The 13,417-nt window shown below is 44.0% G+C and overlaps 1 protein-coding gene across 1 annotated transcript in view; it reads right to left on the reverse strand.

Moving 5' to 3' along the window:
• The window catches only part of ATG7 (autophagy related 7), a 253,122-nt gene that overhangs the window by 183,887 nt on the left and 55,818 nt on the right, over positions 1–13,417 (reverse strand). Inside the window, exon 16 of the mRNA XM_028478750.2 lies at positions 5,882–5,957. Coding sequence (XP_028334551.1) covers positions 5,882–5,957 — 76 coding nt within the window. The remainder of the gene's footprint in view (positions 1–5,881; positions 5,958–13,417) is intronic.

The raw sequence follows: 13,417 nt of genomic DNA on the forward strand, positions 1-13,417 counted from the left end.
GTACTTTGCTTTTCCAGTAAACTTTCTACTATTCTCTTTACTTTCTGCCTCCTTGCCTGAATTCTTTCTTGACAAGGCAGGCAAGAACTGTGGGTTTAGGCCCTAGCCGCTGGCCTCTGTGGTCTAGCAGCTAGGACTCCCGGTCCGGGGACTAAGATATTGCTTCCAGCTACTGCTCACTGCTGCTTGCTGCAAGTTGCTGCTTACTGCTGCGTGCGTCCAAAATCAACCTCCCCTGGATGGGAAGTGAAGAGCCAATGCCCAGAAATAAACAGCCATTCTGAGAAGGCACAGTTGCAGCCACAGCAGAAACCTGCTGCTCTGACTTCACACCAGTTTCCAGCAGGCCTGGCAGTATTTCTAGAGCTTGGCGTTTGCATAAATAAGAGCTAACTCCAAACTCGGCAGTGCTCTTGGATGTTGCAGAGAGTCTTAACCAAATTCAACGCCAAAATCAAGTTCAGCAATTGCAAAACCTCAAGCGCACCACAGAGGTCTTTGTTTCAGACAACAGCTTCAGCTACCACCACTGACCCACCTCTTACTGTCAAACAGGGGCCACCAAGGGGCAGAAGAAGCAAGCTGGAAATGAGCCAGCGCCATCCTTAGAAAAATAGTGCAGGATGGAACTAATCTTTCCAACCCTTCCCTGTACACTCACTGCTTCCAGAGTTTTACGAGATTCCTTGTAACTTTCTTTGTAGGAGGCTAGATAGGCGCCCACTTTACCATTTTAATTAAAAGTGAAAGAGAAAGATAAAAACAACATTTACAAATGTCCCTTACTTGGCCAGAACTGTGCTAATGTAATTTACTCTATAATGTAATTTAATCTGTACATGAATCCCAGTTGTTTAGTATATTATGCCCGTTTGAGTAATTTAAAATATCAAGTTCAGAAAGGATCAGTAACCTGCCCAAGGTCACACAGTGACAAGTGGCAAGAACTGCCTTGAACCCTTCTGTCAAATGGATGAAAATGAAATTAAGAGGCAAAGCTGGGATTCTAATCGGATCTGTATGATCACAGAGCCTTCTGGTTCCCTCCCACGCGGGCCTCCCAAACAGGACAGCCCCATCGGGTGAGCAAAACTCGTGGGGCACAAGTGACGTCCTTCAACTGATAAAATTATGCCCAAGTCCTCTTGGGCCAAGAGATGCTACCTGAGATGCTCTGGAACTCTGGCACTGTGTGTAATTTATCCCCCACTTTGTGTGCCAGGAGCGGGGAATGCCCCTCTCTTCTTCTAGGGCCTTGCACGCAGGGAAGCCCAGACCTTGTCGGATCTTGTACCCAAATCCCTCCTGGATTCAGGGGCCTCCCCACTGGAATGAGGCTTCACCACATCTGAGTGGCTTGGGGTACATCCACCACCTTAGAAACTCCAAAGGCAAGTGGAACCAAACGCTTGCGCTGCGTGCCGGTCACCGAACTTCTCTGAACCTAATGGCGCTCTGGCACAGCGTCAGCGTTTGGGGATCATCTGCTGCAGGGATGACTGGAGGGGGCGGATGGGAGGACAAACAGGTCACAAACCACAGCAGCTGAAATGGTGAAGCAGCAGACATTTGGACTGCCTCTTCTTCCTGCCCGTTCCATTGCCATCAATTCGAGGGGTACAGAATCAGAGGGGGAAGGAGATTCCTTTTCTCGGGCTACATCTCAGGAAATATGCTCTTAGTGCTGATCTTCTTAACCTCCTTCCTCAGCAGTCAGTCCGTCCATACCCCTAGAGGCACACTGAGATCAGCATTTCGGAGCACGGTAAAGAGACCTTACTGAAAGCGAATGGCCTGAGGATTTGTGGGGCACAGCCTGTGCAGACAGGCCAAATCAAGAGCAGGCCGAGGCTTGGCTAGAGACCACAGCTCCAGCTCAGCTTTCGTCTCACTGGGAGATTTCCCAGGCTGGTTCCTGCCCAGGTCCTGTCCTAGTTTGGGCTTTGTTCTACTCTTCTGAAAGTAACTAAAACAAAGAACTTGAAAGCCCAAGAGAACTATGGGGTTGGCAGGCCCAAATCCCTAGGAGGGGCATACCCAGGCAGGGTCTTCGTTCAGTAGTACTTGAGGACCAACAGTCCATTTGCCCAAAGACAAAAAAAGTGAACTGCCTGGTCCACGGTGGGATCAAAGCAGGACTGCTATATTCATGACTGTGGTTTTCAGACAACTACTGAATTGCCACGATGCTTTTCATTCTCTGGGGGATGTCCAGTCAAATGATCAGCAGCTACATCAGCTGTTAATTTCTGTCACATTTCTGTCTCACCAGCCTGCACACCAACTTCCTGGAGACATCAGGAGGGGCCTCTACATTTGATAACTCCTGAACTGTGCCTCCCACCAAAGAACCAGAAAAAGGGGTCTGGCTTCACAGAACAGTCACCACCCCAGGAGCCACGAAAAGACAACCCTGCCACCTTTTTTTTAAATAAAAGATCCCACTGGGAAGCAGAGGGAATAATAGTATGCGCTAAGATCTACAGTGAAAAAGTTCTCTCTACCAAAGAAGCCAGACTCCAAAGACCATGTAGTATATTATTTCCTTTACAGAAAGTTCAAAATTAGACAAAAGTCTCCCAAGGTGTTCGGAGCCAAGAGCTGCGTGTCTCTGTGTGGGAAGGAGGCAGTGATAATTGAGGAAGCATGGGGGGATGTCGGGGTACTTGATAACACTTCATGTCGATCTGTGTGCTGGGTACATGAGTGGTGTTCATTTTGTGAGAATCCAAGTTGTATACTTAATGATTTGTGTGATTGTGTATATTTCATATATAGAGAAAAATGACAAATTAAAAAAACCATTCCCTTTATAGACAGAAAGTGGCTTATACTCATTGCTGCCTGCTTGCAGAATCCCATCCACACACAGTGGACCAGAGACTTTTTAAAAAGAACAAACCCATAAGCCTATTTTCTCACCTTCAAATGGTTTTTTCACGGTTTTCAAATGCAATAAGAGGTTGTTTTAGGCTGAATATCACTGAATTTCAGGGACTAATCAAGCCTTTTTCTGCACTTGGCCAATCTCTGGATAAGCCAAATTCTGCCTGTGGTCCCACGGAGAGATGGACTAAGTAATCCTCAGGCCTCCCAGGTCTGACACGCGGGAGAGCTGAGACGCGGGGAGCATGGGCGAAGTTAAGCAACTTTCCCCAGATTACACAATGAATTGCTGGTGGGGGGCCTTGTGATTCTCGGTCCAAGGACTATCACTTTTCTACTACATCTCATTCCACAGGGGCCAATTAATAAACACTCTCCTTTGGGGAATGGAGAAAAAACGAGCCCAGGGAACTTCACTGGCTATTCTCTGTATACAAAGCACACAAAGGGGTTTACCGAGTTCCTCTCCAACAGGAAGTCATTTGTCTCAGAGAGCCAGGAAAAGGAGGGGGTAAGTGCTGAGTCTGCATTGCAACACAGCCCAGTGTTTTTGTGGAAACGGTGGTCCCCTAATCAAAACACAGTTGCATAAATGGACTCACTCCACTTCAAAAAGAAGAAAACAAGAAATTTAAAGCCTTATAAAATAGGGACCACACAACCCTGACTAATTTTAAAGCTCTTTCTCCACTGTCTTTTTTAGAAAGTAGCTAAAAATAAAGGCTTGAAACTTGAAATAATGTAAGCAAGTAATCACACACACACACACACACACGCACGCACGCGCGCGCACACACACGCACACACACACGCGCGCACTGGGCTTTTCCCATATATGGCTGCATTATTCTTCAGACTTTGAAAAGGCCAAATGAAGAGATGGCCAACAACCAAAATAATCCTTCAGACATTTGAAAACGAGGAGAAAGAACTAGAAGAGTGGGTGAATGACAAACAATTGCAAGGCTCCATGGGGGTAAATAACACCGAGAGGGATTAGTTGCCATAGTACTTTAAAAACATGGGCACATGCATTTTGACACCGGACCCCTTCTATAAAGAAACTGTTCTGCCCTCTGGCCTCAGCACCGAGAAAACTACAACTGCGGTAATTTAACATAAAGGACTTAAAGAAGGAAACCAGCGCAGCGGCATGACTGAAAATTTAATTAAGGCCCTTCTCAGCATGAAATCTCTAAAGGAGATGAGGGCACATCTCAAGGTCAGAAGATAAGGGAAGGAGACATGTGAAAAGGGATGAGGGTGAGGATTCAAATGAGCACGTCCACAGCAGAGGTTGGCTCTGCAGGACAGCTTCCTCGTGGGGATGAGGGGGGCTTATTACAGGGCCTAATGGGTCCTACTTGAAGTGTTTCTGCAGAAAAGATTAACCCATTCATGTCAAATAAATGCCATCTTGAGTGAGGCAGGCTGGAAAAGTCACATTTGCATGGTGTTGTGTGCTTTACCAAGCCTCGTCATAGACAATTCTGGACACAAGGTAAAGCACCTGCTTTTACTGATACAGAAACTGAGGCCCAGGGAGGTAAGTGACCTAACACAAATCCATGACAGGTGACATAGTGCAAGTGGCCCAGAGCAGAGATTTGAAGCAAACTCTCCCAAAATGCAGGCCGGGGCTATTTCCACTCGCAAAACCTCAGACGCAGCCCTGGTCAGACTGCCGAGTTTAGGTATGGATTTCGGTATATCCACTACCTCTATGACCATGGACAAGTAATTTCCCCTCTTCTGATTCAGACCCTCAACCAGAAAATGACAGGGCAGGTGGGCGGAGGCAGAGAGAGAGACGAATGCGACCTGCGTGAGTTACCCTGCTCTCTGCACGTGTCTGTGAGTCTGTCCTCACAAGCCCCCAGATGGGACTGTCGGGTGCTCTCACTGCTCCCCTAACTAGACAGCCTTCCTGCTACAGACTGAGATACACACACCGAACCCAGAGAAATGATCTCCGAAAAGTAAGGCCAGAAAACCTCCAAAAGCACAGTGACAAAAACTGGTGAAGAGGCAACACGAATTTAACATTTTCATTCTACTGCTTCTTTTTTCTTTTTTTGCGGTACGCGGGCCTCTCACTGTTGTGACCTCTCCCGTTGCGGAGCACAGGTTCTGGACGCGCGGTCTCAGCGGCCATGGCTCACGGGCCCAGCCGCTCCGCGGCATGTGGGATCTTCCCGGACCGGGGCACGAACCCGTGTCCCCTGCATCGGCAGGCGGACTCTCAACCACTGCACCACCAAGGAAGCCCCATTCCACTGCTTCTTTGTTCTCTCTCACTCTCTATGGGTGGACCTTCCCTATGATGCCTCAGATTCTTTTTCTGAAAAGACACCACACTGTCTGGTGACACTGGGCACTTCTAATGGCCTTCCCATGCATGCCCAGAAAGGCTTCTATTATTTGGCTTCTACTATTTATTATTTCTTAATTATTATTAAGGAGTCAGTAATAACAAACAACAGCAACAAAACTAGCAGCACCATTTACTGAAGACTGTGACGTACCAGGCACTATCGCTGAGCCCTTTCTATATATCATCTCTCATGTCTACTGCTACCACCTGAGGTCGGTAGTCTTGCCTCCATTTTCTAGATAAGAAAACGAAGGCTCAGATAAGTTTAATGACTTGGCCAAGGAAGGCCATCTTAATAACTGCAGGGCTGGGATTTAAGCCGCTGTCTGGTTGGTTCCAAAGCCCGTTCCCTCTAGCTCTACTCTATCACGAGGCCCCTAGTCAACATGGTAAATGCTAAATCAAGACTCTGGGTAATGCTGCTTGTTCAGGATTTCTTCTCGTCACCATCCTGCAGAATGGGATCTCCTCCAGGTGCTCATAAAGAATTCCCACTGAAATTGCAGGGAAGCTGGAGGGTAGAGAGGGTGGAGAAGAGTTGTGCTGGGATGACCCCAAATACTTTCCCACTGCACCACTGGGATCGGGTCCAGAACTGTGATTTCATTCCCAGTCACTAACCTGGTGAGGCACAAGCCCGAGAGAGGTTGGAGGCTCATTCATGCGGTCGTCACTGCTGCTGGCAATGGCGTAGCCCCTGGGAAAAGGAAACCATTAGAGCTGTTCATTTCATAAAAATCTGTGTTTAATTCCTGTGAGGACGATCTGGAGGAGGTCCACATAAGATTTATAAGGATAACCGAAACACCCCTTGCTAGGCAGCATAAGCTAGGGAAAAAAACCCCTAATTTCCCTGGGAGGAAGGCAGAAGAATAGTTTAAAAAAAAAAAAAAAGCTTGTGTTTTAGAGTCAGAAAGACCAGAGCTTGTGAGCACAGGCAAGTTGCTTAATTTCTCTGTGCTTCAGGTCCATCACCTATAAAATAGGAATAAGACAGTTGTGAGAAATGAATTAGGAATAAGTTAGATAAATTGCCCAGTGCAACAGCTCACTAACGTTAATTCCCTTACTCTGAAATCGTCTTGTAAAACACCACAGCACATTGTTGAACTGAATTGAAATTTTGAAACAGAAAACCTTCCAACCTTAACTTGTTGAGGTGATGTAAATGCTACCATGATGGAGGAAGGAGAAAGAAAAGCGAGGGGTTCATTGGGCAGAACAAATACTCCCTCCCGAGAACAGTCTGATGTTTACTTATGTTACAGAAGAGACGTGACACAGACCCTGGTTTTAGCCTATGACCAAGGCAAATGTGGCAGACGGAGGGGTCAGTGTCAAGGACTCAGAGCCAGCTCTGAAAGATTTTAACCCAAATGCTTCCTGTCAGGGGGCCACAATAAACATAGGTGCCAGGGGGATGACAAAGATGAGAGGAAGACAAAAAAAGCTGCTTATTTTCATTTAACTCTGAAGCATCTATACTGTTACGTATGCTGCAAACATTGTACAGAAGCTGTCTTTTCCACTTCAGAGAAGAACTCTGAGTTATACAGTAAATAGAATATTCATGTTGATTTCTGAGAACTGGAAAAACAAATCTTTCAAAATTCAATTCTTTCCTGCCTGTATTACAAACAGCATAGCAGAGTGATTAAAAACAGAGTTTGGAGCCAAACTGGGCTGTGCTTAATCCCAGCTTTACTACTTATCAGCTACGTGAATTTCAGCACCTTAGTTATCTTCACTATGCCTCAATTTCCCCTTCAAAAATGGGACAGAGGGCTTCCCTGGTGGCGCAGTGGTTGCGCGTCCGCCTGCCGATGCAGGGGAGCCGGGTTCGCGCCCCGGTCTGGGAGGATCCCACGTGCCGCGGAGCGGCTGGGCCCGTGAGCCATGGCCGCTGGGCCTGCGCGTCCGGAGCCTGTGCTCCGCGATGGGAGAAGCCACAACAATGAGAGGTCCGCGTACTGCAAAAAAAAAGAGTTCTTTCCTAATCTGTTTGCTATGAGGATTAAATGAATTACTATTTGTAAAGTGCTTAGAATAATTCCTAGCACACGTAAACACTATGTAAGGGTTGAAAATAAGATAAATCACAATGTGTTTGTCACACAGTCACGTGTAAATACCTGTTTGGCTCCAGTCTGCCTTCACTATATCACACTTGACAGCACGGTCTCCAGTGGACATTGAGAGAGTCTTAAATTGTTTATTAAGTTTTCTTTCGCTTTTCTCTTTTCTTCATTTTCTTTCCTTTCCTTTTCTCTTCTTTTCCATCCTTCTTTCTTTGTCTAAATTACTGACTCTATTTTTAAAAATTAATTTAATTTTTGTCTCACTTTTATTTATTATAAGATGAATTACTTCTGTTGTTTATAAGTCATAAAGTAAGATCGTCTCCTTGCTTGGAGAAGAGAGGGTGTCTAGACCACAATTGTGCTAATTTTTATATCTGTAATATAACATATATACAAGGTGTTACACATAGAGACTACTGAAAGGCCCAAGGTCAAGTTGAAACAAAACACACCAGCCTACTCCTTGCCTTCCTCTCACATGCAAGCCTAACCCTATGAGTGCTTAATAAATTAAAAAATATTTTTATAACTGGTGTGGCATTGGTGGACTAAGTGGTCAGGACCAGTCCCCCCATTGAGAACAAATAGGAAAGCTAGATAAAGTACACAAACCTCTGTTTGAAAGCATCAGAGAGCTACCACAGTAGGGGAGAATTACAGAGCTAAGGTTTATAAGAGAAGGGAAGCCCACAGAGGTAAACCAGGCATTTGCAAGGGGAGTTTTCCCCCATAAAATGACTGTCAATGTCCAAAAGCAGTGGCCACAAGATCAGAAGCTGAACAGTGATACTCACTGACTCATGAGGCTGATGGGAAAATCCAGAGTTGAGGTCTGCCAATAACGAGGAACCATGGAAAATATCCCAGGCTTTGGGTTGGGATCATACAGGGATGCATCCTCAGACTAACGGTGAACCGGAAATAGATAAGCCCTAATTGGATAAAATGTTCTAGGATGGTAGTACCCTTGGCCTAGCAGTTTGCCAGAAAGAAATGTAAATCACATCTCTGTAATTTTTCAAATATAATGTCCAGTACTCCATCAAATATAGCCAAGAAGATACAAGGAATTGAGGAAATTTAAATATTGATTGGCTATGTGGTAATTTTAGGGAATTGCCTTTTATTTGTTTTTATATGTAAAACTAGTAAAGATACATACTAAAAAGATATATTTTTATGAATGAAAAGCTATGCCTTGGATTTGCTTTAAAATAAGTCAGTGGAAGGAGAAAAACTGTGGACAGTAGTACAGATAAATGATGACTGGTAATTGTTGAAGCTGGGTGGTACATACAAGGTGGTTTCTACACACATACACAAATTGTGTGTGTGTGTGTGTGTGTGTGTGTGTGTGTGTGTGTGTGAAAGATGATATCTATATCTATGTATCTATATCTATCTGTATATACATCTTTTCATATATGTTTGAAATTTCCATAATGAAAAGGTTTTGTTTTTTTTTAAAAACCAAAACCCGGTATATGAGGAGACAATACATAACTGAAAGCCAATAAAAACAATAGACAATAGGAACAGACTCATAGGAGAGCCCATTAACGGACATAACTGATAAGGTCTTAAAAGAAAAACATGATCAAATGTGTTCAAAGAATGAGAAAGACCAAAATCACAATTTTAGCAGAGAAGAGGGAATGTATAAAATAAGATCAGATGGAAACTCTAAGAGTGAAACATATAATTATGAAATTTAAAACTCAATGGATGGTTTAAAACATAGACACAGAAGAAGGAAGAATTAGTAAACTGGAAGAGAAGCCAAAACCAAATAGGCAGACTGAAGTAAGGAAAGACAAAATTATGGAAAGTACAGAAAAGAGCATAGGCTGATTCTAACATGCAACTGGAGACTCAAAAGCAAAGAATCAAGAAAGGGGCAGAAGCAACGTTGGAGGAGATAATGGCTGAAAATCGTCCACAGTGGGTGAAAAACATCAAGCCATGGATTCAAGGGGCACTAAAAAGCACAATCAGAATAAACAGAGAAATAGGTATACAGTAATAAATAACAGAATTAGGTATGTATTCCCAACTTCTGAAAACCAAAGACAATGAGAAAACCTTAAGAGCAACTGAGGGTAGGGGAAGAGGGAGAAAAACAAATTGTATCAAAGGAGTAGCAATGAGGTACACACCTTACTCCTCAACCAGGATAAGGGCAGCCAGAGACAACAGGAGTACACGCTCAACTTGCTAAAGGGAAATTACCACCAGTCCGGAATTCTGTACGCAGCAAAAATAGCTTTCAAGCATAAAGATAAAACAAAGACATTTCTGGACAAACGAAAACTGAAATATCTTTGTCACTAGCATTTCTAAAGGCAATAATAAAGGGTATTCTTCAGGCAGAAGGAAAATGCCGTTGGATGGAAGCTCAAGGTCACAGAAAGAAATGAAAAGTAACAAAAAGGAAAATATTAGCAAAATGAAATGAATACCAACTATATAACAATAATAATACCATCTAGGGTTTAAAATACATACAGAATTTTTTTAAATGAATGTGCAGACAGTACTGGGCGCCTGCCCAATCTATTCTCCACTTCTATCTCACCACAGTTTCACTGAGAGAGGCAACATGCCCAGCCAAAGAACTACATTTGTCCATCCTCCTTGCAGTTACGAGTGCAAGGTCATGTGATAAAGGAGTTTTAGAATCAATGGGTAAGTCTTCCCGGAGAGCCTTTTAAAAGGAGGCAGCCTCAGCTGAGTACAACTTTCATCCTTTGGTCATTCCTTTCCTCTTAAGTGTAACACAGAAGCAACACTGTTGGCAGAGCAGCCGTCTTGTGACTACAGGTGACAAGCATAAGGAAGGGAGCTAAGAGTGGCTGAGTGAATGCTAAGGAAACAGCCCCTGATGGCATATCGGAGCCTTTGTACCAGCCCTGGATGCTGCCTCTGAGCTTCTTGCCGCTTGAGAAAAATCAAGCTGTACCCTTTTGGCTAAGTCACTTTAGATGGATCTGTTACATACAGCTAAATGCAACTGCTATCATATGTGATTCACGTATTGCCTTACAAGTGCTCAGGGCTAAGGAGATCAAAACATATTAAGAGAATAAATGCATGAAGTTCCTAAGGCCACTACCAAAATTTTTATCCTTCCTTATTATCAATTACCAGTTAACTCTAGGAGAGTTCAGTTCCAGAAGGATGCAGAGATACGGATCCAAAGATCACAATGACAAGTTCTCCAGGCCAAAGAATCACACTGGGTTTTTAAAAAATCTTGTTTTTTTGAGGATGGAAAGAGCAACATAATTCTCAGAAAATTCAGACTGAGAAAAGGCCAAGGGAGATACAAAAGCTTTCTTTGTTTAAACACCCATCTCTAAAACGCAAACTCACCCTTCTGGATGCTGCAAAACAGAAACCATCAACTCCACCGCCAGGGCTCCTGCAATCATGGCCAGTCCTGGACGACTCACAGTGCACTGCTGGTCCAAGGTCCGGTCTCTGGTTGACTACAGAGAACAGTCACTGACGTGAATGCAAAGTTCCGTTCCACCCAACGCCAGCTGTGTGAAGCACGAAACTCCTCCACAATAAAGCTCTATCACATACCAGACGCTCACTGTTGGCAAAGATCAGTCAGCCTCACATAATACCATTTCTTGCAAGTACCAAGAAAATCAAAATATACAAGTTAGGTAACTAAATGAGGTAATACACTAAAAAGGATTAGCAGTTATAAATAAATTAAAGATGGGGGGCCTAGCTGCCTCATGCATGGAGTGGCATCATGTACTCTTTTAACTGACTCAACTCTACTGTGCTTGTGAGTTGAGAGCCAGAGGCACAGAGAGGAAGAACATTTGAACAGAGCAAATGGTCCTGCCCTCCCACCATGACCGCGCTAACCCTCGGAGCGCCCGGGAGACGGAAGCACTGCTCTGCTGTCCCCGCCATCCTCTGTTTCCAGGTGCCCCTCACAGTGGAGGCATCCTGTCACCCTGAGCATGATCTCAGGGCTTAAGAACAAGTATTTTTGCTACAATGTGGCTCCAAACACAAGCTTTCGTTAGTTCAACCTACGAAATTCTAATTTTCCAACTCTGGGCAAATTTAAGGGGCTGTTAGGGGTAACTTTGACTCTGAAAGTTTTGCCTTATGAACAGATGTAACTTTACTGCAGCGCATCCTTGATCCTACTTGTTGGTAATAATGAAATAACAGGGTCAGCTGTATATTATAACCCATGATGGAGATAAAGCCACCCTTCTTCACGTAAGAGGATATTTTTTTCTTTATACTGGGAAGACACAAAAGCCAGTCATCCAAAAGAGGCGTAAATTAGTAAGGAACAAGTTTTAATAGAAGGTGAATATGGCGGGGAGGGTACAGACAACACCTCTGCTTTGTTTTACTAGAAGTGATCGCCTTTTCTGGTGAAAGACCATTCCTGCTCACCCTGCTTCCACGGCAGCATTAAGAACACAGAAGCTTACGTTCGAACGGTGTGGTGCTTGCTGCTCAGAGCACTTCCATGTTTGAACCACCCTGCACTGTTAATAGTCAGGGAAAGTATTCGTCCCTCCCCTACTGGGGTTGGCAGATAAAATACAAGATGCCCGGTTAAATCTGAACTTTAAATAAACAACAAATAATCTTTTAGTATAAACAGATCTCGAATACTGCATAGGACATACTTATACTAAAGTAGTATTCGTTATTTACCTGAAATTCAGAGTTAACTGGAAATCCTGTATTTTGACATGCTGAGTCTGACAACCTTCTGGGCCTCAGTCCCATCCTGCAGAAACACAGGGAGCCTAACAGACTTATTTGGAATTATCCCGTGAGGCAGTGTCCAAGCCTGGACTGCAGTCCGGGTCTTCAGACTCCTCATTTAACGCCCTCTTCACTAAGACACACACAGGATACAGTGCTAAGCGCTGTCAGGAACCAATCTAGCCTGCAGTTTCCTTGCTAAGCTTTCCATAAAAATGGTTTGTTGCTGCGTTTACACTGGCGAACAGGGAAGAGCTGTACACAGTTGATGGTGTCAAACAAGGCTCAGAGAGGGATAAGGCCCTGCCCGGCCCCGCAAATGGAGAATTTTTCTCTTTGTTAAAAGACAATACCTAAATAATCGTAAAGGAAAGAACTGGGTCTCTCCACTCTAGTGGGCGAGATGGTTGTAGGAAATATTTGGAATAACAAAGAAATCCACTTACATCTCCCGGGGCCACCACATCATTGCAGAAATAGCAGCCAAGTTTGTAGCCAGGGATGTTGGCAAAAAGTGATGGGCCCAGGAGGTCGGCAGGTGCCACAGGGTGGCTGGGACACAAGTCCCCGGCTCCCTGCTGCTTAGGCTTCTTCAGGCCATGTCTCATGACAACAAATGTGTCAAATCCCAAGGCAGCATTGATGACCAGCTGTGAGTTTCAAGGAATAAAAGGCTAGAGTTAAGAGACACATATTTTAAGCCATGGCTGACTTCATATTTGGTCCACTTAAAAAATTTATTTTATAAGTGTTTGCAATAAATGTTTGCATATGACTATAATTAGAGTCTAGAAGCTAATGTGGATAAAAGTTACCCAAGACTGAGGGCTTATTAAGTGCAAAAGACTTGACAAGTGATTAACGTAAATTATCTCATTTGATTTCATTTTAAATTCCCAGCAAACATTTCCTATTGACAGATGAGGATACTGAAAGTCAGAGAGGTTACTTCTAAAACTTGCCCAAGGTCACTTAGCTGGTAAAAGGTAGGTGTATAAAACTGTGTCGATAGTTCTCAAACCCATTCTTTCCAGCATTATGCTGTCCCCTGTCATTTCTACAGAGATTTTTTTTCAAAATAGCTTTATTGAGATATAATTCACATACCATATAGTTCACCCTCCACATAGGATTTTTTTTGGAATACTTTCTTTCTTTTTTAAAATTTATTTATTTATTTATTTATTTTTGGCTGCATTGGGTCCTGGTTGCTGCGCGCAGGTTTTCTCTAGCTGTGGCGAGTGGGGGCCACTCTTCATTGCAGTGTGTAGGCTTCTCATTGTGGTGGCTTCTCTTGTTGTGGAGCATGGGCTCTAGGTGC

Source organism: Physeter macrocephalus, chromosome 18 (assembly GCF_002837175.3).
Source record: "Physeter macrocephalus isolate SW-GA chromosome 18, ASM283717v5, whole genome shotgun sequence".
NCBI lineage: Eukaryota > Metazoa > Chordata > Mammalia > Artiodactyla > Physeteridae > Physeter > Physeter macrocephalus.